This window comes from Eptatretus burgeri, chromosome 16 (genome assembly GCF_056783735.1).
Source record: "Eptatretus burgeri isolate ZD-2024b chromosome 16, Ebu_testis_v1, whole genome shotgun sequence".
In the NCBI taxonomy this organism is placed as follows: domain Eukaryota; kingdom Metazoa; phylum Chordata; class Myxini; order Myxiniformes; family Myxinidae; genus Eptatretus; species Eptatretus burgeri.
In genome coordinates this window covers 40,548,956-40,576,383 of record NC_140976.1, presented here as the reverse complement: position 1 = coordinate 40,576,383, position 27,428 = coordinate 40,548,956, and the positions used below count along the sequence as shown (strand labels likewise).

The window sequence follows — 27,428 nt, the reverse complement described above, 5'->3', positions numbered from 1 at the left end:
TCTCCGGCCAAACCACTGAAAATATGGAAACAAATGCTGTCATAGAAGCTCGACATCACTTCAATGATTGAGACACAGAACATCAATATATTAAGCCTTGGAGATAGTTGTGGAACAGTCACCCTGAAACTGCACAAAAATAGCAGCAAGATAAAGGTTGAAAGAGGTGTCAGACAGGGAGACACGATCTTCACAAAAATTGTTCAGTGCACACCGAGGAATGTTCCAAGAGCTAAATTGATGGAGAAAAACGAAACTATCTACGATTCAGGGAAGACTTGTTTTAATTTCAAACACACTAAAGACCTGAAAATCATGATGGAAGAGCTCAAAATGGAGAGACCAATGATCGGACTAAAAATATGACAAAGACAAAATTAATGTTCAACTGCTATACAAAAAAAAATATATATATATATATATATATATATATATATATATATATATATATTCAAATTGATCATTGCAAAATTGAAGAAGCCAGCATTCATATTTAGAACAACTCGTCCTAATCATAGGATTGCTTTGAAGAAGATTGTACTTGAGCAGGATCGACAGCATTTGGAAAATTTAAGAATGTCATGAAAAGCAAACTTCACTTGTGTCTGAAAAGGAAAGTTCATAATTGGTGTGTTCTCCGAGCAATGACATATAGCAGTGAAGGGACAAGCAGACAAATTAATGATTCGGCCAAAACAAAATTCTTTGGCATTCTGGTCACAATTAAGAAAATTGAAATGGAACTGGGCTGGACACATCGGATGAGGAATGGACAACGGGTGGACAACGATAATTACAAACTGGCAACCTGGAGAAGGACTTGGAAGAAACAGAGGGAGACCAGAGATCAGATGGAGAGATGAAATTGAAAAATCGACTCGAGTACAATGGTGTAAGATTGCATTGAACGAAATGGAATGGACCACGTTAAGGGAGGCCCTTGTCCTGCAGTGGACCAAATAAGTTGGTCAAGTCAAGTGAAGTTGTTAGAATAATATATTATGGCAAATTTTTGTTTCGACCTTTCGCTGGAGAGTTCGTAATCATACTGTGCACTCCATTATTTTCGGATCATTTTCACGAATTAGCAGAGTAATCCAAGAATGTCAACAACATGCACAACTTCAGTATTTAAGACTGTAATTCTGTACAAGCCACAGGTGCTTTGCAGTGCAGGTAACAGGAGTTGGTAATCTGATGACAGAACTATAATTACTATTTAGTCAGCAGTGATGCTTTTCCTGTTGAGAATATACCGTCAAGCAATGGAGGGGTTTCAAATACACCTTATCCCTTACATTCGGCTAATAATCTTTCATTATGAAGAGGGAGATGGATGACTCAACAGGGACATGTTGGCGTTTTTTTTTTTTAATATTTGGAGAAATACAAGCTCATATTGCTGAGCAAAAAGGGGGAAAAATATAATGAGACAAACTCGATTCGAAGAACAACATGTCATATTGCATATGATTTTGATTTACATCCTGTGAGCTTTCTGCATGGAATTGTCAACAACTTCAAGAAAGACCCAATAGTTTTGGTTGCCAGGAAGGTCAGGTCAGCTATGGGAGCATGCGCCAGAGCAGCGCGTCGCTGCGTCCACTTTCCACCGGTACTCCAGGGGCCTCCGTCTGGCCATCCCCCAGGCAGATGCCTGGCCCATCCCCATCTCCTTGAGATGCCGATCAACCTGCGGCAACCACGAGGCACGTGGTCGGCCCATTGGCCTCCTCCACTCACGAGACTCCCTCGCTGAGAGAATCTGGTGAGCAGGATCGCTGTCAGAAAAATGAGTCATGTCCATGCAGCCACAGCTGATGTTCACCGACTATGCAGGTAACACATCTCATTTGACTCTCTCTCAGCAACCGCTCGTTGGACACATAGTCCGACCAGAGATAGCAAAGGATTCTCCGAAGAGACGTGGTACCAAAGGAATTAAGTCTCCGTCTCAGATCCTTGGTCAGAGTCGGAGTCTCGCATCCATAGAGCAAGACTGGAAGCATCAACGACCTGAAGACTCGGACTTTCGTCCTCCCGCACAGGCACCGGCAGCGCCACACCCCATTATCCAGTGAATGCATGACACCCCAGGCCCGATCCATGCATCTATTGACCTCTGACTCACAGCCAGCAGAGACATGAATATCACTGGCAAGGTAAGCGAATCTCTCCATGACCTCAATATGCTCACCCCAAACAGGCACAAACAGGCACAGACAGGACAGTAGCATCCAAGATGTCATTGAAAGCCTGGATCTTAGTTTTGACTCAGGAAACCCATAATCCCAGCGGTTCTGACTCCTCATTCAGCACATCGAGGGCCCCCAAAAGGATATCTAAAGTCTCCGCAAAGATGAATGAATCATCTGCGAAATCAAGGTTAGAGATCTTGACATTCCCAAACGATGCACCGCAGCTTGATCTCTCCGACATCCTCCCTAGAATCCAGTCCATACAAGTGCCGAAAAGTGTGGGGGCCAGTACACACCTCTGAGGAACTCCAGTAATAACTGTAAATAAGTCAGAGATGGTACCACCACATCTCACAGCACTCTCAGTACCAGAGTAGAGTTCAGACATCAGATTGATCAGTTTTGGTGGCACCCCACGAAGACCTAGAATCCTCCAGAGGGCATCCCGATTCACTGAATCGAACGCTTTACAGAGATCAACATAGGCTGCAAGCAGCCCCTGCCGAAACTCTCGTCTGCGTTCGGTGAGGACACGAAGAGCAAGGATACGGTCAATCGTTGACCTCTTTGGTGTAAAGCCTGACTGCTCTGGACGCTGGTGCTCAAGCAGATGGTGGTGAACTCTGTCAATAATTATCCGAGCAAAGACCTTGCTCGGCACTGAGAGCAGTGTCACCCCTCGGTAGTTGTTGCAGTCTTGGCGATCACCCTTCCCTTTCCAGAGAGGGACAACAAGGTGCATCTTCCAATCAGGTGGGATGATGCCTGTGTTCCAGGCAGAGTACAAAACTGCATGCAACGACACGAGTACAGCATTTCCACCAGCCTTGAGAAGTTCAGCATGGATGCCACAGATCCCTGGAGCTTTACCCCATTTCAACCAGTTCACCGAAGCCTGTGTTTCCACAAACGAAGGTGGACCACAGTTGATTGAAGGGTCACCAACAGGGATTGTAACACCCCTAACGTCCAACTCGACAGCTGGTGGATCAGCCTGGTACAACCGCTCAAAGTAACGGCCTAGCGGGCCTTCACTTCGGACTACCACCCTCTGCTCTAACTGCAGTGCTCCGAGGGATGGGCTTGGATGAACGTAATGCGCGAATTCCCCTGGAAGCAGGACGAGAATCACTTGACCAGAGGTGATGCACTTCCCCCTCACAGATTCCTCGCACATAGGCCTCCTTGTCCACCCTTAGCACACATACAGTTTTGCGCCTCAGCTCCCTGAACAGCTCACCTCCACCATTCAGCCTGGCCCTGCGACTCTGGTCAATGGTATCCAGTGTCCCTTGAGAGACACAATTCTTCTTTGCCCTTCGGTGAGTTCCAAGACATCCACCGGCAATATCAAGGACGGTGGTCTTGAAGGCACTCCACAACTCTTCAGGACCTCCCAAAGCACCCAGACCCCCCCAAGTCTCTACTTAGCTTGTTCGCAAACTCCTCAGCTACCCTCTCATCCTTGAGCTTGCCAACATCCAGCCGAGCCTGGGATGGTACCATTCTCCTGGATTTAAGGTGCAACTTCAGAGTTGCTACAACAAGCCGGTGGTCAGTAGAGGAACTGAGCACTCCGGTGGACCCTGCAGTTTTGGATCATCCTCCAGCGACCATCAACGAGGACATGGTCAATCTCCTTTGCCACACCGCCAGCGTTGAGCTTGTGGGCGCTGAAACCATGAACCAGCCACCCTAAGTCCATGACTTCTTGCAAAGTCAAGGAACTTAGTGCTATTCAGGTTCTCAGTTCCAGACCAATGGGGACCAACACATGTCTCATAACCATCCCTATCAGTTCCGGTCGATGCATTGAAATCCCCCAAGACTAGAAGTGTATCTCGTCTGGGGCACTGATCAACAACAGACTCGAGCATGGCGTAGAATGTGTCCTTCACAGTGAGATCACTCGCCTCAGTCAGAGCATAAACAGAGACCAGGGAAATGACACCTAAGGAGTGACGAATCCTTAGTCTCATACACTCGTTGACCGGTGTTACCTCAATTATCATTGGAGTCAGCTTATTGGACACAGCTACAGCAACTCCTTGGGAATGGTAATCATCAGAGCGACCAGACCAATAGTAGGTGTAACCACCCACCATGATCTTTCCGCAATCCGGTCTCCGAACCTCAGAGAGTGCTGCAATACCGATGTCCAAACGCTAGAGCTCAGATGATAACAGAGACAGGTGATCATCCTCTCTTAGGGATAGGACATTCCAGGCACCCACCCGAAGGGACTGCCTCAGGTTAACCCAAGGAGAGCGCCGTCTGGTGGACGACACCTCAGCACCACTCTGACACACTCTCCCGCAATCTGACCGAGGAATGTTACCCCGTGGTTTCCCTCCTATCATCAAAGATTGGGGGTCCCGAAGGCTTTGCCCCAATCCCATCATCCAGTGAGCTGCCCTGCAAAGGGAAGCTGCACAGGAGGTACTCCCACAGAGTGGGTTTTCACTTTTTTATGCTTCTGGAATGTTTTGCGGTATCAGGGTTTTACGGTGACCGGAGTGCAAATCCTGCCACCAACCTCCGAATAAGAAGTAACCCAATTGCAAGAGGACATCCGCAGACACAGTTGGGTACGAGATATGGATGGCCGTTGGCTCATAAGGAGCTCTTCCGCCCTTTGCCAGGAAGACAGATCCAAAGTCCATTCCTCTTGTGGCAGCATTTCTCAAAAATCAAACCTTGTAAGGACAGAGACAGAGACAGAGAGAGCTACACAGACAGAGAGAGAGAGAGCTACACAGACACAGAGAGACACACAGAGAGACAGAGAGAGAGAGAGAGAGAGAGAGAGAGAGAGAGAGAGAGAGAGAGAGAGAGAGAGAGAGAGAGAGAGAGAGAGAGCTACACAGAGAGAGAGAGACAGAGACAGAGAAAGAGAGAGAGAGACCGAGAGAGACCGAGAGAGACAGAGACAGAGACAATTTTGAATTTGAACTTCGTTTAATGATCCACAAAAAAAACATTGGAAAGAAAAGGAAAAAAAGGATACATAAAAAAATAACAAAAAGCAGAGGAAGAAGAGAAAGAGGAGGAAAGGTCAAGTTTTTCATCAACCATTACAAGGTCATCACCAAATCTAATTTATCCACAAAACACAAAACTTTGCCACAACACCATTTTCTCTCAAAAACATTTACATTGTCCGTACTTAAATAATGGTTAAATCCCAGGGAGAGTCTTGCTGCCACAAAACCTCTGATAATCGGCATGACATCAGATCTATAACCATTGTCAATTTTAATTTTCCTCGATTTATATATACTGAAACGCAAAAGAAACTTACCACTTGTTTGAAATGTAATAAAATTGTAACTTCAAAATAAAACAAACCAACAATTGCTAATTGAAACATTGGCATTTTATTGATGACATGTCAAGTTTTTGACCAAGATACACCATCTCATCAGTTTGTTCTACAGTACAGAACAGCACAGGGTGCAATGTCAGTCCCCTTTCAATAGCGTGTGTGGCCACCATCGTTTTGGATACAGGCAGTGCATCGTCGGCGCATACTGCCTTCCAGTCTTTGGATGGATTGCTGCTGGATTCTGTCCCGCTCAGTCCTCAATGTCTGAAGCCATCCGACTTAGGACCATCTGCCTGTCCTGCCTTGCAGTGGTGACTCTTGGCCTCCCTGATCGAGGTCTGTCATCTGCAGAGTTGTGGAGGGTGTCTCTGTACACCAGGGCCGATATCGTCTGGTGTGAACAGCGAAGGCGACGTGCCACCTCACGGTAGCTCAATCCGCCTTGCAGTATGCCTAAGGCACACTGCCGTTGATCCCTTGACAATTGTGGCATGTTGATTGAAATGCCCATTTTGCACTGGCCTTTTTAAAGCCAATATCAAGACATTACGTGCAGCTCATTAAAATCATCCCGTACTCCTTGGCTAATCACTGACAGTCAAAACGGCTGTTCAACAGCTGTGCTATGAAGTGACCATTGAAGGTTCAAGTGACCATCCGTGACCGTTTTGTCTGACAGTGAGGACACTATTGTCCACAAATAAGTTCACACATTTACTACACGCAGTGTTATTGTTAATATTTGAAGGTTTAAAAGGTGGTAAGTTTCTTTTGCGTTTCAGTATATATAGTATATTTTGCAACAGCAACCAGGAAATTAAGGAGAACACCAGAGTCCCTGCAAGGGGGCTTAAAAGGCACACCGAACACAAAAACGTGTGATGTAAAAGGAAAAGACAGTTTACAAAAATAATCTGAAAGCGAAGAGAAGAGAGGTTTTTAATCTTATGCATTGCACGTAAGCATGGAAGAGATCCTCCTTGTGTTCACAGAAGGGGCAAGTAACTTGTACCGAATTATTGAAATGGTGTATGAGAGTGTTGGAAGGGAGAGCCCAATGTGCTAATCTCCATTGTATATCTGACAATAGGCCATAGATAGGTAACGTATACATCACAGGCCACAGTGGGCCTGAATGAATGTGATGTGAATACATCACAGGCAACACAGAACAATGTTCTGACCACATTGCTATACACGTTGATCCAAAGGAGGATGATGCTGTTTGTCTTTGTCGAGAGAGGTCATGGATCCCAGATTTCGATACTAAATGAAAGGGGGGGGGGAGAGATGTTCACTGCTCAACTGAAATGGGGGGGAGCACCTTAATTTCGGGAAAGCCCAGCGGAAAATCCTCCACAATACTGACACCTTCCCAGCCAATATTTAGCAGTCTGAATGTCCGAACCACAATTCGGACAATTTGGTCCACAAGTCGGACAGATCTGCACCCAAGGCTTGTCGCAACTGACCCAAGCAATTTCCAGCGAGACCCAGATGAATCCCTGAGATCGCACACCTTGTTGACTCGTCCTTGGATAAATTTATTGATCAAGGCCTTGCCCTGAGGGATCCCTAGGAGAAAACGGTTGTAAAATAAAGGTTCCTGGAGGAACATTCGACAATTGTAAGCTTCAGCTGACCGGTGGATGCCAAAGCCCTTCCAGGCATCCAGCAAGCTTTGATAAAACCCGGGAGTGCACCAAAGTGAACCCGTTCTAGGTCCATTAAGAAAAGTTGCCGGTCATACCGTAATCCTCCAGCCTGTTTCAGCAAAAAAACAGCAAAGGGACGCCATGGCAGCTGCTCAGTGAATAGCAGTTCATGCACAGATTGTAAGCAAAAGGCCACAACTCGGCCGGTGATGTCCATAACACCTTGGCCACCCTCCTTCCGGGGGCGGTGCAGTACAGCATGCTGGAGCAAGTGGTAGCCACTCCAAAATAAATTAACCATTGCTTGCTGGATGGCAAGGATTAGTTATTTGGGTGGCTGCAAAGCAATGGCTTTATGTCATAACCTCGCTGCTATTAGGTTGTTGATGACAAGGCTGCGCCCTCTGTATGATATAGATCTGCAGAGTCCTTCTCATGTTTTTAATCGACATGTAATCTGTTCTAACACACCTTCCCAATTTTTCAATTCCATATTCGGATTACCAAGATAAACTCCGAGGTATTTAACCCCATCAAATCTCCATGCTATGTTCTGTGGGAGAGAAGGTGGTGGTATTAAGGAGAGATTTTTGTGATCACACAATAGGGCTGTACTTTTGTTCCAATTTACCTCGCCAGAGGAGGCTGCGGAGAATTTTTCCAAACATTGTCACAAAACGGAAATACTATCTGGGCCTCTAATTGAAATGCAAACGTCATCAGCATAAGCAGTCAGCACAAATTTGGGGCCTTCTACACCCTCCTCATCCTGGGGCATTCGCCGCATGATGGAGGACAAGAGTGGTTCAAGGGCGATTGCATACAACAGCCCCGAAAGGGGACAGCCTTGACGAATACTTCGTCGAAAAGGAAAGGGTGAGCATAGCCTGTTATTCACTTTCAGCATGCAGTAAGTATCAGTATACAAAAGTTATTCTCCAAAACCCATCCCTTTAAGGACAGAAAAAGGGTATTTATGGTCAACACGATCAAAAGCTTTCACTTGATCAATAAACAGTAGCCCATGATTATCAAGCAAGTAATTATCACAAGAAAGACTATCTCTTACCAAAAAGATGTTATCATGAATAGATCTTCCCGGTACACAATAAGCCTGGTTCGGGTGTACAACAGAACCAACTACAACTTTCACACGATTAGCAAGGACCTTAGAGAAAATCTTATAGTCTGCACACAATAACGACACAGGCCGCCAGTTTTCAACTTTTTGAAGATCCCCGGTTTTTGGTAGTAGACACACAACTGCTCTCCTACACGTCAATGGCAGCTCTCCAACATAAATGCTTTCCTCGAGGACATTTCACAACTCAGGTCCAACAAGCTTCCAAAAAGTCTTATTAAATTCTCCAAGTAGGCCATCAATCCCGGGGGCTTTACATCTTTTAAGCTTCGCATGGCTGCTTCAAGTTCCTCGGCCAATATTGAGGAGTCAAGCGCTCGTTGCTGGTCCTCTTCAACTTTCGGAAGTCCAGCAATCAGTTCCTGTATCACATCATTTTCCACGCTGCGAGGGGAGTAAAGGTTGGAGTAATAATCTTTTAAGACACCTCTTAATCCTTGCTGAGAGGTTGTTAAGGTCCCATTTAAAGTGAGTAGGCCATGGATTTGTTGCATCTTTTTGGTTGAGTTCTCTAAATTGAAGAACTCTTTGTTTGGCACGTCCAAGGTCAGGTTACTCATCCGCATTTGTACCAAGGTACCCATTGCCCTTTGCTTAACCAATTCAGCTAGTAATGTTCTCTTTGCCCACAGCAACTGATCTCATGTGTCCTTTCCAGCATCATCATTATTTTGCTGTTGGGAAACAATTTCAGACTTTAATGCATCAATTGAGTGAGATTGCATCTTAGTGGTGTATAAACTATATTGCTGGCAGAAAGATTTTATTTGGGATTTTGCAAGGTCCTACCACAAGCGGAGGTTAGCGTGCTCAGGCTTGGAGGTGCAGATTTTTTCCCATACAGCCTTAAAACAATCCTTAAATTTTTTATCACTTACGAGTGTGTTAAGAGTCCAATATGCACTACCACCTGATGACAAGGGTAATTTAAAGAACACGACTAAACTATAATCTGTGAAACCAGTTGGTAGAATTTGGGATGTAGTCACAACCTTTAACATTGGCTTATTAACGTACATTCTATCAAGTCTTGCCCTTGATATGAAGCCATCTTGGCATCTGCACCATGTATAGCTACGCAACCGTGAGTGTTGTAGTTGCCACACATCCTTAAAACAATATTTATTTATGATATTCTCCAACCCCTTAGTGGATGCTACATGAGGTTCATGACCATTCCGATTAACTTCTGGGTGAACTGTGCAATTGAAATCTCCAGCAAAACAAATAAATGCGGATGAGTCCTGGTCTTTAATGAAATCTCGCAGTAAAGGAAAGAAATTTTTCCTTTCTATCGGATGATTCGGAGTGTAAACTTTTACCACTATTTTTTGGCTATTGCACAGAAACTCTGCTGATATGAGGTGTCCTTCACATATTTCTTTAAATGAAACCTGCTGTACGGGAAGCTTGTGGCTTAAACAAATAGTTACACCGGCCTTGGGTGTAGGAAACCCGCTTAAGAACCACTGCCCTCTAAAAAGTTTTCCCCACGCAGCTGTAAGGGTGTTTGTCGCATGGGTCTCCTGGAATAGGATAATGTCAGCTTTTATTTTCTCGAGGGTTTGAATTAGAACTCCGTAATGGGACTTGACCCCCATTAATGTTCAAGGTTGCAATCTGTAGCTCTGTCATTGGAGAAACTTGGCACTTCAAAAACCTTCCACCTGCAGTTCTTTGTTTGCTTTTGTCACAGCTTTCCTGAGACGCTGAAATTGAGGTTCAGAAAGTTCTGCAAAGTCATTCCTTCGTAACATCTGCTTTGCGGTCACAATGAAAGCCCTGATATCAGGAAAACGGTCTCCAATTTGAACATTGCGTTGCCTAAAGGTTCCGCTCAGGAAAAGAACAATATCTTCCTCAGATATTGTGGTTCGTTTACCTTTCCCATGGATTGCGCCTGAAGTTTCACTTGAGTAGGACATCCTCCCAGAAACGACACCTGCGTCATCGTCGTCATCTGATCGCAATTGGATTATTGATTCCTCTTCGATACCAGCAGCAGTACATTCTTCCTGTTGGCATTCCGCAGAGAGCTATGCCCTATCGTTTTCCTTTTTTTTTACCATTGTGTGTGCTCCACTGACTATTGTCCTCAAGAGTAGGTCTTTTCCCCTCATGTATGCGAGCGTTGTTAGGAGTTTTATCCCCTTCAACATGAACAAGCAGTGGAGCCTTGTTTCCAACCAGCACCTCACCGCTTTGCTCATCTTATGAAGGTTTATCAAGATTATTCCCCATCTGAACTACTAAAACTTTACCACTTTTATTCGCACCTTCAGTGCTTCGGCAGGGGCGTTTCAAACCCCTCCTGGAAACAGTATCCATAACCTGTGCAGCAGCAGCAGCAGTTCTTTCACGATCATGACAATGGTACTTGGTGTGACCAGGTGCACCACAGCCGGAGCAGGTTAAGGTCTCCGTCAACGCGAAGATCCTATAATCGTGTTCTTCCACTTTAAAACTCAAGGAGATATCCAGCTGCGTTGCGCCATCTTTTCACACGACGTCGCAGAACCGTCTGAACGATTCTATATGTTTTAATTTATCGTTCCTCGTGCGCAAGAGAACCCTGATAATTCTAGACACTACTGCGCCATAATCACCGAACCTTTGCTGAATTACTTCGTTCGATAAGAAAGGCGACACATAATACTCAGGATGATTTTTTGTAGCGGGAGCGTCCATTGAAGAGACCAGAACAAATGTTTCGTCATCTCCCAGAAATCAACCGTTTTGCACAACCACGTCAACAAAACACGTTTGTGAAACAAAACCCACAACCTTGTGGCTCATTTTAGAGGCAGCACGAATATTTTCTACACCTATTTGTTCTCCAATCTTGAGGAGAATATGATCCGTTAAAACGCCTTTGGGGGGGACGAAGCACAGGCCGCGCTTACGTGATACACCCTCATCGGCAACATGGCGATTAAAGGTTCGTCGATTTTTACTTACACTCGCCATGTTTCAAATAAACAAGGATATAAAGAAAAAAATGGCAATATGGTTCTAATTAGAACTTAGAGAGAGAAAAAATAAATAACAATAACAAGAGGAAGAACCTCAAAAAACAAGCGAGGTAACCACCTATAAAGGTGATTATTATTATTATTACAGATTTCAGAATCCGGTCTGATGAATACATCCACACATCCAGGTCCTCAGACAGTTATTTCCTGAAATGCATGTTCAGATTAGCCCCATCCCCATGTCTTATGGGATCTTAAATGTGGTGTGTTGAGAAGGGTAAAGGATAGATCCCCTCTCTTATGGGAAGCTTTTTGCTTGATGACAGACACGTTTACACACATTTCTTTCACGACCTCTGAAGCCCGCCCTCATTCTTCCTCAGCAACAATCTTTCGCGAGCTCCGACGCCCGCCTTTTTTGAGAGTGCACGGGTCGTCATGGTAACCGTGCGCCAGTGGGGTGGGGTGAGCTTGGGGCGGACTGCACCTGCGGAGACGGCCCGGAGATATAAAACGAACGAGAGGTACGTTCTGAGAAAAGGAAAGCGGGTGAGAGGAAAGCGGAGGAGAAAGAAAACGGGGTGAAAGAAAGCCAGGGAGGGAGAAGAGAACGAGAAGTAAGCTTGAGAAGCGAGCAAGAAGCGGGTGTAAGCGCGCAATAGAGGAGAAGGAAGCGAGCGTGTGGTGCGCGTGTGGGTGTCTGACCAGCGCCAACATCGAGACAATTCGTCCTTCCCAGTGCTTGGGCAAGCGAGCGTGTGGTGCGTGTGTGGGTGTGAGCAGCGCCGCCACCAAGTGAGGAACGGGTCGGTCACCAACAACACCAGGGTCTAAACCCGCGACAGATGATCTCGGTGCTCTCCAGACTTCAACTGGCAATCAAGGCTGTTCGCGAGAGGGTGCACGGTAAGGCTGGGTGCTGGCGACGGACGTGACACGCACGCACACATTTCAGGACGTTTTCACTTCACGGATGACTTTCTGGTGAGCGAGACGATTCTTTCCCCTTCCCTCCCCCTGAATGATCCATTGGGTACCCATGTCTGTGTTTAGCTGAAAGTCAACCCCCTGATAAGCATCTGCTCTTTATCCCTTTCCTGGCATTTTGATTGATTTTGCTTTGAAAATTATTCTTTATTTACCTCAGAAAATAAAAAGTTCTTTTTATTTATTTATTTTATTATTAATAAAGTATTTGTTGATTTCCAACCTGTCCGTGTTTGTCCTTTACTCCCATTGGCCTCGCATTGTTCGAACCGAGATAGACTGGGAGGTAATTACCACAGATTTGACCAAAAAATCGTCGGCACGCACCAGCGGTTAAAACGCTCGGCCGCCCTAATTAAAATCTAATCGAGATAACGTTGGTGCTTTGCCGAGGGCGCGCTCCCCGCTCAGGTAACCACGTGACCTCGAGTTAAACGGCATAATTAGACGGTGGACACTGGAACTCGTGGTTGACTGGGTGGCGTTCGTGGTTTTAAAACAACCCAACATACCACAACGTTAATTGTGAGCAGTGCCCCCAGGTCCGGCTCTACCGAGGACAACCGGGGATTAATTCCCCCTGAGTGACAAGCTGGTGTCTCGGTACCCGTGGCCGCAACAATATCAATAATAATATCCGACCGCGCTGTCTCTCCCTCTCTCACTCAGATAGACAAGACAGGACAAGAACACCAACAAGAAAAACACCATCAAATGGACAATAGAGAAGGGAAGGGAGAAAGGAGAAAGCAACACAAAGCTCCACACGTACCGCCAGAGACTGAGCAACAGCGAGAGAGAGAGAGAGAGAGAGAGAGAGAGAGAGAGAGAGAGAGAGAGAGAGAGAGAGAGAGAGAGAGAGAGAGAGAGAGAGAGAGAGAGAGAGAGAGAGACAGAGAGACAGAGAGACAGAGACAGAGACAGAGACAGAGACAGAGACAGAGACAGAGACAGAGACATTTTATGTATAGCAGCAAAAACTACTGAATTGTTGTGGATCAATTGTAGATGTATGCTGTATGGGGTGGAGTGCAAAGCAATCAGTCTATACCACTGTGACCTCTCTACTGTCATCTATCTCTCAAATCAAAATAGTTTGTCCATCAGCAGAGTGAGGTAGCTGCTCACTGTCTATCAGTGGGATTTGGGTACCATATTGTACACGTTGTAGTCATCTGAAAAAAGAATGAGAGGTTTTTCCAGACTCCAGAGAATCGATGATGTTTATGTGTATGAAGATGAAGACTGGACCTAACATTGTCATAGCCTCCACTGGGAGGAGAGACGACCAGGTGCAGCAATGCATTTTCTGTCAGTGGAAGAAGTCAGAAATCTAGGAATGAAGGTCACAAGTAGCCACAGAGTTAGGCGGTTATCAAAGAGGTGGAATTAGTTTTGATTTTTTAAATGCCACCACTCGGTTTTATGTGGAACATGGCGGTTATAAAGAAAACACTGCTGTTTGGGCACGTTTTATCGCCCCATTAATGCCCTGGTATGCTGCCTTCCCATTCCTTCCCCTCAAACTGCTTTCCCATGCCATTCCTTCACACTGCCTTCCCATTCCCTTCCCTCATGCTGTTTTTCTATTCCCTCCCCTCACACTGCCTTCCCATTCCCTCCCCTTGTGCTTCCTTGCCATTCCCTCCTCTCACGCTGCCTCCCCCCCTCCCTCCTCACACTGCCTGAAACTTTGCATGGCATGAAACTAAGAGAACTCCAAGGAAGTACAAGAGTGAAAATTAGGTGTTTGGGTTAATTAACGGCCTTATTTAATTTTGTCGTTTATCAGGCGATCCTCGGCCACTTCGCTCTCTGGAGTCTTAAGGTGTATCCTGGGTTACTTCGCTGGGGACTGAATCTGTCATGTTTTTTGGCCTGCTCAACCATACCTTGACTTGGAACAGGCTGCACGGATTTCTTGACGATAAAGTTTTGTTTTTCACTTTCCTCACTCATCTTATCGAATGCCTGTTCATCATAGCTACGAATCGCTGGGTACATTGCAGTGCTTATAAGCGCCCGGAGACGCCAGCGTTCGTGGCTTTATTTCATTTCCGCACATGCGATAATGTCGAGAATCTCTTCAACTAAGAAGAATCACAAAATTGAAGCTCCAGATTTGAACTCGGCAGCAGTTCTGATGCTGGGAACGTGTTCCTTTGTCCAATTCAGACATTGCTTGGGTGTTTCCGAGTGCATGGGTTTACCGATGGCAACTGGTAATCGCTTGCCAAGCCAGGCATTCTGTTGGAGTGCTTTCTTGAGTGCTTCAGCCATTTACTGAGCTGAACAGTTCGTGTCCCGATCGGGATGTACAGTCGACAGTTACTACAAGGCAGAGGTACGTATACAGCACATACGGACGTGGTACATATGGGTAGATTTAGATCTGTAAGGACTCTCCGTGACTGTATGGACATGCCATGCCTATTACGGGTGTCATGGTGGCAAAGTTTCATCTCATATCTTATGGAGGTTCTATCAGGTTTTCCTTTGTCTTCACGCCTGTTTCAAAAGCATTTGGTTATCAGATTTGCTTTACAAAGGTTAAATGTTTCCCTTGTGAGTTTCAAAGCAAAAGATATCGCTGAAAGCTACTCAAAGTTTTTGGGTTTTATACAGTATGTACTGCAGTCGGTAATCACACTGACTCCAACCTGCCGATTCCTGAAAAAAATTGCAAATATCGGCCAAGTGTGTGTGTGTGTGTGTGTGTGTGTGTGTGTGTGTGTGTGTGTGTGTGTGTGTGTGTGTTTGTATGCATATGTGTGTATGTATGTGTGTTCATGAAGAACAACATTCTCGCTGCTAACTCCCTACCCCCAACCCTCTCTCTCTCTCTTTGTCCCATCCTTGTTCTACCCCCACCCAATACAGTGCAGCATCCTCCTCCCACACCTCTCTCACTCTCTCTCCCCCCTCTCTCTCTTTCTTGCTCTGTCTCTGGACATATTGAACGGTGGTTTTGTCTGGATGGGGTGTGTCTCCAGATGTGTCCGGATGGGAGTTTGTCTCCAGACGTGTCCATGGGGTGTTTATGTCTGGACGGGAGTTTGTCTTCGGATGTGCCTGAGCAGTGTTTGTCTCCAGAAAGCTTGGCTTCGGATGTGTCCGAGAGGTGTTTGTCTCCCAATATGTCCGAGCAGTGTTTATGTCCGGATGCATCCGGGTGGTGTTTGTCTCCGGACATGTCCTGGTGGTGTTTGTCTCTGGACGTGTCCTGGTGGTGTTTGTCTCTGGACGTGTCCTGGTGGTGTACGTCTCCGGACGTGTCCTGGTGGTGTTTGTTTCCAGACGCGTCTGGGCGGTGTGTCTCCGGACAGCTTGGCTCCAGACGCATTTGAGCAGCATTTATGTCTGCACAGGAGTTTGTCTCCAGACGCATCCGGGCGGTATTTATGTCAGGGCAGGAGTTTGTCTCTGGATGCATCTGGGTGGTGCTTGTCTCCAGACCTTTCCAAATGGGAGTTTGTCTGCGAACACGTCCGGATGGGAGTTTGCCTCCAGACATGTCCGGATGGGAGTTACGTGGCGGAGGTATGCACTCTACCGAGTGCCCTTCTAGCTAATGATGGATTTCACCATACTCAAAAGGATAATGAGTGACTGTGAAATATTCTTTTAAGCCTCTCCCGGATAGTACTTCTCCACCACTTTGTCTGACTTCTTTGGAAAGCTCCTTGTTCTTCATGTTTGCCTTGTTGGATGACCACGTGAGTTGCACCTTAAATCTTCGATGATTGGTGGAGCTTAATTTTAAAGTTAAACCACTGATTACATACAGGTGAAACCTATTACGTGTATTTTGTAACCTTTCAAGCAAATAATTTGCTCCTGAAATGATTTGAGGCTATTTAGGCAAAAGGTTTGATACTTATGCACCTAAAAATCATCTGATTTTCACTGTTAATCCAAATTATTCACGTTGTCTGTATATTTTAGCATTTTCACTTTGGAGTAGTTTGTGAAGACTATATAAAGTTTGATTTGAAAGCATCATAAAATAAGCTCAGATAGCATCAAAATGTGAAAATGGAGGGGGAGATCGGGGAGCGGGGGGGGGGGGGAGGGGGGGGTGAATACTTTTGCAGGCCACTGCCTGCCGATTCCCGAAAAAAAAAATTGCGATTTTGAAAAACTGCACTCCTCTGATGCAATGGCACGCAATATACAGCGATCCCAAGGCAGTTATTTAATTAATATGTGTTTCGTTAGCCCTTTCCATATGTCTAGTGGGTAAATGGGAAAGATGCATTGCGTCGGGCTTTTAGTTAGGTCTCCAAACTTCAATCCTTTCCCTTATTCCACTTTTTTTTTATCTTACTTTATGCCTTACACAAACCAACCAAGCAAGCAAGCACAGACAATAGCGATGGAAGGACCCCAGCAAGTAACCAACGTGAATCCTTTACAGTACACACTCAAATTTTTAATTCAAAAGTGCGCGCCAAATTCCAACTGCCGTCTCACAAACTGCCGTTCCTGCCGTTCTCACAACTGTTCTCATAACCGTTCTCACAACTGCCGTTCCAACAAATTCCAACTGCCGAGGACCTTCATTCTGCTCACCAGAACATTACAACGCTCACCACAACCACTCCACACATCTAAAAATCCCGACAACAACTACGTTCACGTCTTCACTACAAACGCCGCATTACGAGCATCCCCTCCCTCTTTGCCACAAAGCCACATTGACAATTGCCTCTCGCAATGCCACAACATTCTTTCACCTATTTACAACCGCCGCAACTGCCACCTATTCTTTGGACGCTTTTTCACTTGGAAGTTGTGGGTTGCGATGCATAAATAAAGGTGGAATAACTCTTCTTTAATGCAATTTAATTCCAGCTTATAAGGCAATAAGGTGAAAATTTTGAAAGGGGGTGTAGACTTTCTCTAGGCACTGTAAACCCATTGGTTTTAAAAGGAGTTAAGAGCCTTGTTTGCTTCTTGCGATTCCTGCGCGTGCAAGGCCACCATTCTTCGAACACAGTCCAAGGGAGTCAAAGCCAGTTCGACCCATCCGTCTAGCGTTGCTCTTAATCGGCGTGGACATCACAATATTATGTACATATGTATTGCTATGTGATCATACACATATTACACACACGCACAGACGCACACACACTGCAGTATTTAATACGACACCAATTTTTCAACAAATAGCTTTTTTCATATTTTTATCATTGAATGCAAAATGCAACCACGTAGTGATCATAAAAAATGCAATATTCAAATGCATATTTAAGTATATGCATTTGAAGGTTGACATGGATTGTTTGGCACCTCTGGTTCGGCTTGTATTTAAACCCACTTAACATATCACAACAACAATTCTCAGTTGTTATTTCTGAACATCAGTTAATAATGTGAACAGAAAGCAATGGAAGTTTTTGAATTTATTTTCCTCAAATATTTTCTTTACCGCAGGGTCCAACTGTTGTTGAAGGAGTGAAGTCCATAAAGTCTAGAAACTTCATGGTGGCCCAGTAGAAAATACAATGAGTCGTAATAGAGGGCATTTCAACATTTGTGTATTTCCAGAGTGTTGCTGTTGAAAATAAAACATGATTAGTCAAAAATGTTAACATTTCCACAGTCTATGTTGTCAAGCATTCAAGCTAGACCCCATATAATCTTTTCATTTATACACCTAATGGGAAGATAACAAATGTAATGTTCCCAAAAGTTTTACATGAGTCCTTTGTCTACTATTTAAATGAACTTGCTATTCTAAATTAAACATTATATACAGTCACGATGCAATTTTTTTAAAATATAATTTAAAATCTCATGATCATGATAAAATTTACTGAAAAAAGAAAGTTTAAACAACTTGACAATATGCATTAATGTAATGTTGAGATCTGAATGAGAATAATTCGAAATTTTAAAATGTTTAATTTAATTCCTTTTAAGCAGAGGTTCAAACCAAAGCCCCAAACACTGAGCTTCGCAGTGAAGCAGAAGTACTTTTTGCTAGTTCCATATTTAACAAAGTTCGTCGATCTGATGAAGTTTTTTTTTTGGAGAATTTACTGCAGAAAATTGAAATCTCACAAACCTCCCTCTTGTTGTGCTTTGCTTTTGATTTCAGTTACTGGTACAGTTGTGTTTGAGGGATCATAAACGCTGAAATGAAACGTTACGTTTTGTAGGACTGATGCAGCTGAAAAAATAAACAAAATATAAATATTAGCATTGACACATTGTAGTGAATATCAATTGCCAAATTGTAAGTTTTTCCATTGGTTATATAACAGACAATATTAACATTTTGAGTTGGTCTTTTTTGCAATCCAAACTTATGAAGACTTTTTTGAGTTTATTACTCTTCAAATCTCTTTTCTGATGTGTCCCAATTACATTCGGCATACCTTGCTGATCATCTGCAAATAGTGTGAATGTGAGGCCTGGCCCATTCGCATTATCTTGCACATCAGCTATCCAAGGCCGTGAAAAACGCACCAGCAGACCGAGGACTAACCATGGTGGAAGCAGCACCATACTTCTGTCATGCAGCAGAAAGGACAATGAAGGATTTGCAATGATTAACAAGACAGAAGATTTAGCAATGCAGAGCATTCTTGGGGAAAAGAAATTACAGTAGATCTGAGAGGATGAACGATAAATTAAAGTCTATCTGTGTGCGGACTCAAACACTCATTCACACTCACACGCAGATGGACTGATTGTGCCCCTCCTCTCCGACAAGGTCTTTTGTGTGCGCGATATTTCAAAAGCCGTTGAACATTTCGCTTTCATATTGCAGACATCTATTCGTCATGATATTATCTCAACCTAATTATAATGGCTGTGATTGGCTGAATTCTGTTGCCAAGGCAACAATCTCAGTAACTTGGCTTGTGTTTGTGATATTTTAAAACCTGTTCAAGATGTAGCTTTCATATTACACAGATCTATTCCTCATACCACACAATAGGTGGGGTAGTGGGGCAACTTAGCATAACAATTGTGCATTTTGTGAGGAAAGCACCAAATTTGGCACACTAGTAGCCTAATATATTATGAACAGATTTGGATATTGGGCCATCTCAAAATTTTTGATGGCAGTGGAAAATGGCTGCCACAGCCATCAGCGGCTGAATTTGAGATGGCCCAATATCCAAATCTGTTCATAATATGATAGGCTACTAGTCTGCCAAATTTGGTGCTTTCCTCACAAAATGCACAATTGTAATGCTATATTTAGCTAAGTTGCCTCACTAGGGGTGGGGTACCTCGATACCTCGTTGATACCTCGAGTATCAGCTCCTTGTTGTAATAGTGTTTCCCTTTGGTGACAAGCAAGGGCAATTATTGTGTGTTATAATGAATAGTTGACACGATTAAAAGATTGGTCACAAGCAATCCTTGTTGGGAATGATGGAATTCAGGATACCCATGAATTTAGAGTCAACTACGATGATGATCGAGCATCACATGGAGACAGGATCAGGCAAGGCAGGAGATTAGTCGTACTACTGACATGGAAATTCTCTGCAGACAAGCTCGATTTCTCGAAGGTGAGAATCCAGTCATGCTTTCTATTGCTTTCTATTGCCTTCTGCTGGATTAGAACTCTCAACCTCTGGGATACCACTTGAGTGCCCTCACAACACAGCTACCAGAGTAAAAGAGCATTTGATTAACCAATCTCAACTGGAAGGGTAGTTCACTGAAGATAACCAAACTTATACCATCCATCCACCCATCAAGTTTTGATGCAAATTAGGTACCGAGATGAAACTGCATTCTCAACATTCTAAAAGGGAACAAAAGTTTTGTGACATAATAATGTAAAAAAGGGCAATCATGAGATTATGACTGGAGATTTGTGGTGATGATACACTGCTTAATAATAATATCCATCCTCTGCTGTACCATCTGTCATCCTTCAGACCGGCAAGCGGCAGCCTCTTCACACTCTCTCTGAAGATCTGGATAAAATCACAAGCTGGTCCAATATGTGGAATGTATTTCAATCCTGACAAATCTCACACTCTCGCTATGTCTCTCTGAAAGGACCGTCTGGAACCCCCCCCCCACCCCCAATCTACTTTCTCAACAATTCTCTTCAAGAAGTCCTTTCATTCAAGCTTCTGGGTCTCACGATCTGCCATGATCTTTCCTAGAAAAGCCACATTTTCAACCTGGCCTCCAAAGCCAGTCGCCGACTGGGCATCCTCCATCATGAAAAGTCCTTCCTTGGTACACCTGAACTCCTGACCACATACAAAGCTTTCGTCCGCAGCCTGATGGAGAACTGCTTGCTTCTCTGGGCTGGTGCTCCCGCCTCTCAACTTTCTCGGCTTCATGCTGTGGAAACCAAGGTATTTAGGATCATTGGTATCTCCCACGGTGAGGCTGTCTTTGGGTCTCTCACTCTCACTGCAAGCAGGTCGGTGGTCTTTCTGTCTTCCACCATCTCCTCTCTGGCCTCGCCCCCCCTGCTCTGTCTGAGACACGTCTCCCCCCCTATATTTCCGCAGGGTGCTCAAGGTCTGCCAGCAACTCCCTCCTGGTAAAACGACCAAAATCACGAGTCGCTGCTCACCTTCATTCTTTCATTCCTCTTTTTTTAGTCCCGCCTTTGGAATAAACTCCCTCACTCTCTTCAATCCCATTCTTACATCCAGGTCTTCAAAACAGCTGTTCACCACCATCTCTTATCGTCCCCCATCCAAAATCACGATCTTTTCTACCCCTGCTAATCCATCCCAAACCCACCTCCTTCATATTCCCTGCTTTCCTTCCTGAAAGTCCCTGTAGTGTTCATCTTGTATACCCCGTTTACCCCACACCATCCCTCTCCCTTCCACAGATCTACTAATGTCTCTGTTCCCCACTATTTTTCCTTCCCTTTCCCACCCCTCTTGTCTCCTGCTTCCCTTGTTGTACGTTCTGTGTGTTGGCTCTCATACGAGCCTCGACAGTGTATACAACGCATATATATATATATATATATATATATATATATATATATATATATATATATATTTTCCCTGACAAGGAACTTTGACGTAGGAGGATTGAGGCATTATAAGTACATCAAAGCCAGCGCTGTTATTACCAACCTATGGTTGTTTGGCCGTGTTTTGTCCTTTTAAATGCTGAACATCAAGCAAGGAAGCAACATGTACCATTTTTTTCAAGTTCGGTATGACTCGGTCTAGGCAGGGTTCCAACCACCGACTTCCCAGACTCATAGTGGATTCTCTCAGTCTAACTATTACACCACCGAGGATTGTATATCATATATTTATAAGCTTCGTGTAAAACCATCATTTTATATAACATTTAATTCATTCAAATTAAAAACCAAAACCTCTGCTATATGTATAATTCCTTTGTTTTACTTATATACTTGTTGTGCGACGTCTGTCATCCTGTGCCCCTCTTCATCCACTGTCAGTGTGTGAAGCCATTTCCCTCTGGTGTTTCAGGCCTCCATGAGCCAGGAACTCTGATATATCACTCCTATCTGTGAAAGATGGCTACCTTCAAATTAAAATTTCGAGCAAAAGCTTGATAGAAACGTGCTGAAACAGAAAAACCTTCACAAACAACTTCTTCTCCGGGATATTGGTTCTCCATCCCGAGACATCACTTTGACAGGGTTTAGAGAAGTCAGATAGCTCAATGGACTGACAGATTATAATTATTCACCACATTGAAACGACAAAACGAGATCAAGAATGAGCGAAAGTCAACTTACCCACGACCTAAAACAAATCTGATAGAACAGCACGCTCCAGTGAGCTTTCTTTCTCAGGTTCACTGTTTATAAAGGATTGTTCATCAGTACACACGGTGCACAGGGACTGCATTAACTGCTCTTGCATTATCTGTACAACGAGAGACAGAAACACGAGATGATATTATTTGTATTTGCTCACCATACATGGAAATCTGAAAACGATAGGCAACCATTGTAATACAACCTTTTACCTATCGATAGTTATGTGGTGAGGCAAAGGTGATCTCAATACACCGAAAAAGTAAACTTGAAAGCTCAGGCTAAAGCTGTCTGCAAGGATATACACGGATCTACATGCTTGCAACTTAGTTCAGCAGGTAATTGGATAGTAGAATAAATAACACATGGTGTGTATTCCAGTCAATGTCAATCATCTTATTTATACAGGTCCAATTTCTTTTTGAAACACAATGTTCAGACAGGATTACACTTTGTATTTGCAATGTCTGATATTTATTTAAATTTGTCATATTAAGATAGAAAGTGGATATACGTACATGTACGTATATGAACAACATGGTGATCGAGACATTGTGCTGCAACTCACAAACAACTCCCTCCAGAGAATTGCTGAGACACACACCCATCAAATGATGCACTTCAGTAGCCACTAATTTTCTGGCAGGGTGCTGATGGATATGATATTAAACTGCAACAACCAGACCCAGCAACAGGACTGCCAAGTGAAAAGAACATTTCTGCCATGGACTTTTATACCTACAGGATTATGCTGAGAGCTGGTAATTTCGATCACATCTTGCGTTGCAAAGATCTCTTCCACCAATTTGTTGTGGACATGTATGCTAAAATTGAGGCAGAAAGGCTGAGATTCATTCGAAAGAACCAACAGAAACTCAGAGTTGAAAACTATGTTAACCTCAGGGATGCCATGAACAATGATGGAAATGCTGCCAATGTTGGCCAATTGGTCGTCTTGCCTTCCAGTTTCACAGGTGGTCCCCGCTACATGCATGTATGAGCGCGCTCAGGATGCCATGACATATGTGCGAAACTATGGCCGTCCTGATCTCTTCATCGCCTTCACCTGCAATCCAGCTTGGGAGGAAGTGGCTAATGAACTGATGCCAGGCCAAAAACCACAGCATCGCTATGATTTGCTGGCAAGAGTATTCCGACAAAAAAAAATGAAGGCATTGATGAATGTCATCACCAAGGGAAAGATTTTTGGGGCCATTAAGTGCTGCATGTACACAATTGAGTGGCAAAAGCACGGCCTGCCACATGCCCACATTCTGACTTGGCTTCAAGATGAACTTCATGTGCACAGAGTGAATGACTTATTCAGTGCTGAGCTTCCAGACCCAGAAATTGATCCACTTTTGTTCAGCACTGTCAAAGCACAGATGGTGCATGGTCCCTGTGGAAGCATCAATCAAAACTCGCCATGCATGAAAAATAACAAATGCACATAAAAGGTTTCTACAATATCTTCTGAAAGAGACAGACTGGACAAGATGGATACCCACTGTATCGTCAGAGAAAACCAGAAGATGGTGGATTCACAACAACCATCAGAGTTCGTGGTTGTGAGGTTGAAGTTGACAACAGGTGGATTGTTCCATACTGTCCACTCCTCACACGGCTATTCAATGCACACATCAATGTTGAGAACTGCCACTCTGTGAAATCCATCAAATACGTGTGCAAGTATGTCAACAAAGGATCTGACATGGCTGTGTTTGGCCTGACAATGGATGGGACAGTGCATGATGAGGTTCGGCAATATGAAATGGGAAGATACATCAGCAGCAATGAAGCCCTCTGGAGGAACCTGAACTTCCCAATTCATGAGCGACATTCCACTGTGGTTCATCTCAGTGTGCACCTTGAGAATGGTCAGAGAGTGTACTTCACTGAGGAGAATGTACGTGAGCATGCCCAAGTCCCACAAGACACAACTCTCACTGCTTTCTTCAATCTCTACCGGGATGATGAATTTGCTAAGACGCTGTTGTATCAGATACCCAAGTACTACACATGGAATCTTGGCAGCAAGAAGTGGGCTCGCCGCAAAGCAGGACAAACTCTACCAGACCAGCCAGATATCAAAGCCAGTGATGCACTTGGCCATGCACACTGTCCGTGTCAACATAGACCTGTCCTGATGGGTTTTCCAGGCGAGCGTGTGTGAAGCTCCGACGAGCAGAGCACATGTGCTCGCGTGGGGAACCCCTCGAAACGCGAGGTTTGCTTTGGATGTGCAGGGTGACGTCGAGGCTGCATGGTTGGAATCCGGCAGGAGGGAAATCCCTGCCGGATGGTGCCGTCCGATAAGGGACGAGGTGCGAGAAACGCGAACAACTGCCATGACATCACGGGGAAAGAGTGCATATGTGTTTTGCCTTGTTTGATTGCATACGTGCTTTATTATAATAAATGTGGTGGTGAACAGCTGTTTTGAAGGCCTGGAGGGAAGAAAGGGGATTGAACAATGAGGGAGTTTATTCCAAAGGCGGGAAAAAGAGGAAAGAAAGAGTGAAGGTGAGCAGTGATTCGTGATTTTAGTAGTTTTACCAGAAGGGGCTTGTTGGCGGACCTTGAGCGCCCTGCGGAAATATGGTGGGGACAAATCACAGACAGGGCAGGGTGGGGCGAGACCAGAGAGGAGACGGTAGAAGACAGAAAGACCACCGACCTGTCTGTGGTGAGAGAGTGAGAGGCCCAAAGACTCTGCCTCATCGTGGGAGATGCCAATGATCCGAAATGCCTTGGTTTCCACAGCATGAAGCCGAGAAAGGTGGGAGGCAGGAGCACCAGCCCAGAGGGGAGAGCAGTACTCCATCAGGCTGTGGACGAAAGCTTTGTATGTGGTCAGGAGCTCATGTGGGCCGAGGAAAGATTTTGCACGACGATGGATTCCCAGTCGGTGACTGTATTTGGAGGCCAGGTTGGAAATGTGGCCTTCCCAGGAAAGATCATGCCAGATAGTGAGACCCAGAAGCTTGAAAGAAAGAACTTCTTCCAGAGGATTGTTGAGAAAGTAGATTGGGAGGGGGGGGGGGGTTCCAAATGGTCCTTTCGGAGAGACATCGTGAGAGTGTGAGATTTGTCCGGATTGAAAGACATGTTCCACGTGTTGGACTAGTTTGTGATTTTATCCAGATCTGCAGTGAGCGAAGAAGCTGCTGCTTGCCAGTCTGAGGGATGACCGATGGTATGGCAGAAGGTGGAGTCATCAGCAAAGAGGTAAAGAGGATTTTCCAGAGAGTCGGAGAGATCATTGATGAAAACCCGAAAAAGAACAGGGCCCAGAACGCTGCCTTGAACTCCAGGCTGGACAGGAAGAGGGGATGAAAGAACTCCATTTAGGGCCACACTTTGACTGTGACAGGAGAGCAAGTCTGCGAGCCATGAGTGGAGATGGCCTTGGATACCATAGGAAGAGAGTTTGGTGAACAAGGCAGGGTGCCAGATCATGTCAAAAGCATGCGATATGTCTAGGGGTATGGCTATGATTTCATGTCTGGCTTTGAGGACCTCCATCCATTGTTGGGAAAGCAGAAGCAGCATATCCAAGGTAGAGTGACCTGGTCTGAAACCAAATTGATGATCGGAAATCAGGCCATTGGAGAAGAGGAAGGATTTAATGTCTGAAGCGATGATGGATTCCATAACCTTGCTGATTGGTTTAGGACACGTGGGCTGATGCCGTCTGGACTGGTTGCAGAATCTGTGTCGAGGTTTGACAGCAAGCTCTCCACTTTGTCAGAAGAAAAGGATACAGAGTCGAGGGACAGTTGGGTGCGACTGGGTCAGATGGGTACAGAAAGCGATGGGTTTTGGACACAGAATTTAGATGCAAACACCGAGTTTAGGCATTCAGCCTTTTCACGTGCGGTATCACCAGTGCAGCCATTTGAGGTAAGGGAAGGGATGGAAGGGGAACATACACCAGAAACAGATTTGATTAGACGCCACCAGGATTTGGAGTAGGGAGAGAGGTTTGAGAGTTCAGACTTGAGCTTAGAATGATGTTGTTTTCTGGCTCTTCTGAGGGTAGATACACACTTGTTCTGAGCTTTATGGAAGGAAGTGAGATTACCCTCAGTTGGGTTTGCTCTCCATGAGGCAAAGGCAAGTTGTTTCAGGACAACTGCCTCGCCACAAGCTTCAGTAAACCAAGGGCGGGAGGAAGGGTAAGACAACTGAACATGAGAGGGGATAAATCTGTGCATGAGGGAGAGCAAGTTTCTTTGAAAGAATTCCCAGGATGAGTTGATGTTGGAGAAAGTAGCGATAGGAGACCAGTCTAGAAGTTTGATGGCTGCTTGGAGACCCTGCCAGTTGGCTTGAGTGAAATGTCACACTCGACGGCACTGAGGTGGTTCTCTGATAACAGCCAGAGAGATGTCCACTTTGACAAGCACGTGGTCAGAAGAACCGATTGGAGCGAAGGAAGAACAGCAGATATTTTCAGGGAAATTTGTCAAAAATCAGATCCATAAGAGATAGAGTACCATTGGTTGAGATTCTGGTCGGGAAATTGACCGATTCAGTCAGTCCCAATGACTGGTGTTGGCGCAGTGGTTTGGGCAGCGGCTTGGGATCCAAAAGGTCCTGAGTTCAAGCCCCGTTGGGCCACTGAATTAATACACCAGGGGTTTGACTCAGCCTGTCATCCTTCCGAGGTCAGCGAAATGAGTACCAGTGTACTGGGCCGGTGTATACCCCCGGTTAAAATAGGTGTACCATATCCCTGTGTCGTAAGAGGCGACCAGGGTTGCGTCAGGAAGGGCATCCGGCGTAAAACATGTGCCAAATCACTATGCGGATCATACGGATGATCTGCTGTGGCGACCCCTAAAAGGGAGCAGCCGAAAGAAGAAGAAGAAGAAGAAGAAGAAGAAGTCAGTCCCAATGAGTCGCAGAAAGCTTTTGCTGAAGTGCTATGACAGGTGAGAGAGGTACCTACACCTAGCCAACAGGCATGGTGACAATTGAAGTCACCACATATGAAGAAGAGAGAGTTTGGATGAGAAGATAGAAGTTGGTTCATGTTTTCGGATAGTGAGGTGTAAATGGAGTTTCGGATTTTTTTATTTTGTTTGTTTAAAAAAACAATAATCGAGTCCATGTTTTCGGATTTTGCATCACGTACAAGTGCAACATCCTAACCTGGAACTGGACAACAGTGATGCCATCTTCAATGAAGCTCTCATTATCATTGAAGACAAGACCAAGGCTTTGGGTGGCTCTGACCTCAAAACTTTTGGCCTTCCTGACCCTTAACGACACATTGATAATGAGCTCACAAATGAAATTTTGAGAGAGACAAACTACAACATGGAACAGCTTACTGAATACGTACATGAAAATCAGCTATGTCTGGTTCCAGACCAAAGAGAAGCCTTCAATCAGATTAC

General features: G+C 44.8%; 1 protein-coding gene and 1 pseudogene across 2 annotated transcripts in view; one reads left to right on the top strand and one right to left on the bottom strand.

Annotated features, from left to right (window-relative positions):
- LOC147010920 (polycystin family receptor for egg jelly-like) overlaps positions 1–22,128 on the bottom strand; it is a 136,679-nt gene extending 114,551 nt beyond the window's left edge. Inside the window, exons 1-4 of one of the 2 annotated variants that reach the window (XM_085858651.1) lie at positions 22,003–22,128; positions 18,662–18,795; positions 18,349–18,453; positions 17,710–17,835 (exon numbers count right to left, since the gene is read on the bottom strand). In XM_085858651.1, the coding sequence (XP_085714777.1) occupies positions 17,710–17,835; positions 18,349–18,453; positions 18,662–18,791 (361 nt within the window). In that variant the 5' untranslated portion in view covers positions 18,792–18,795; positions 22,003–22,128. Of the gene's footprint in view, positions 1–10,595; positions 11,112–17,709; positions 17,836–18,348; positions 18,454–18,661; positions 18,796–22,002 lie in introns of those variants that run through there. The other variant, XM_085858652.1, reaches the window with a different exon arrangement.
- Positions 22,129–23,249: 1,121 nt separating this feature from the next.
- On the top strand, positions 23,250–24,196 carry LOC147010919 (uncharacterized; annotated as a pseudogene).
- Positions 24,197–27,428: the final 3,232 nt, after the last annotated feature.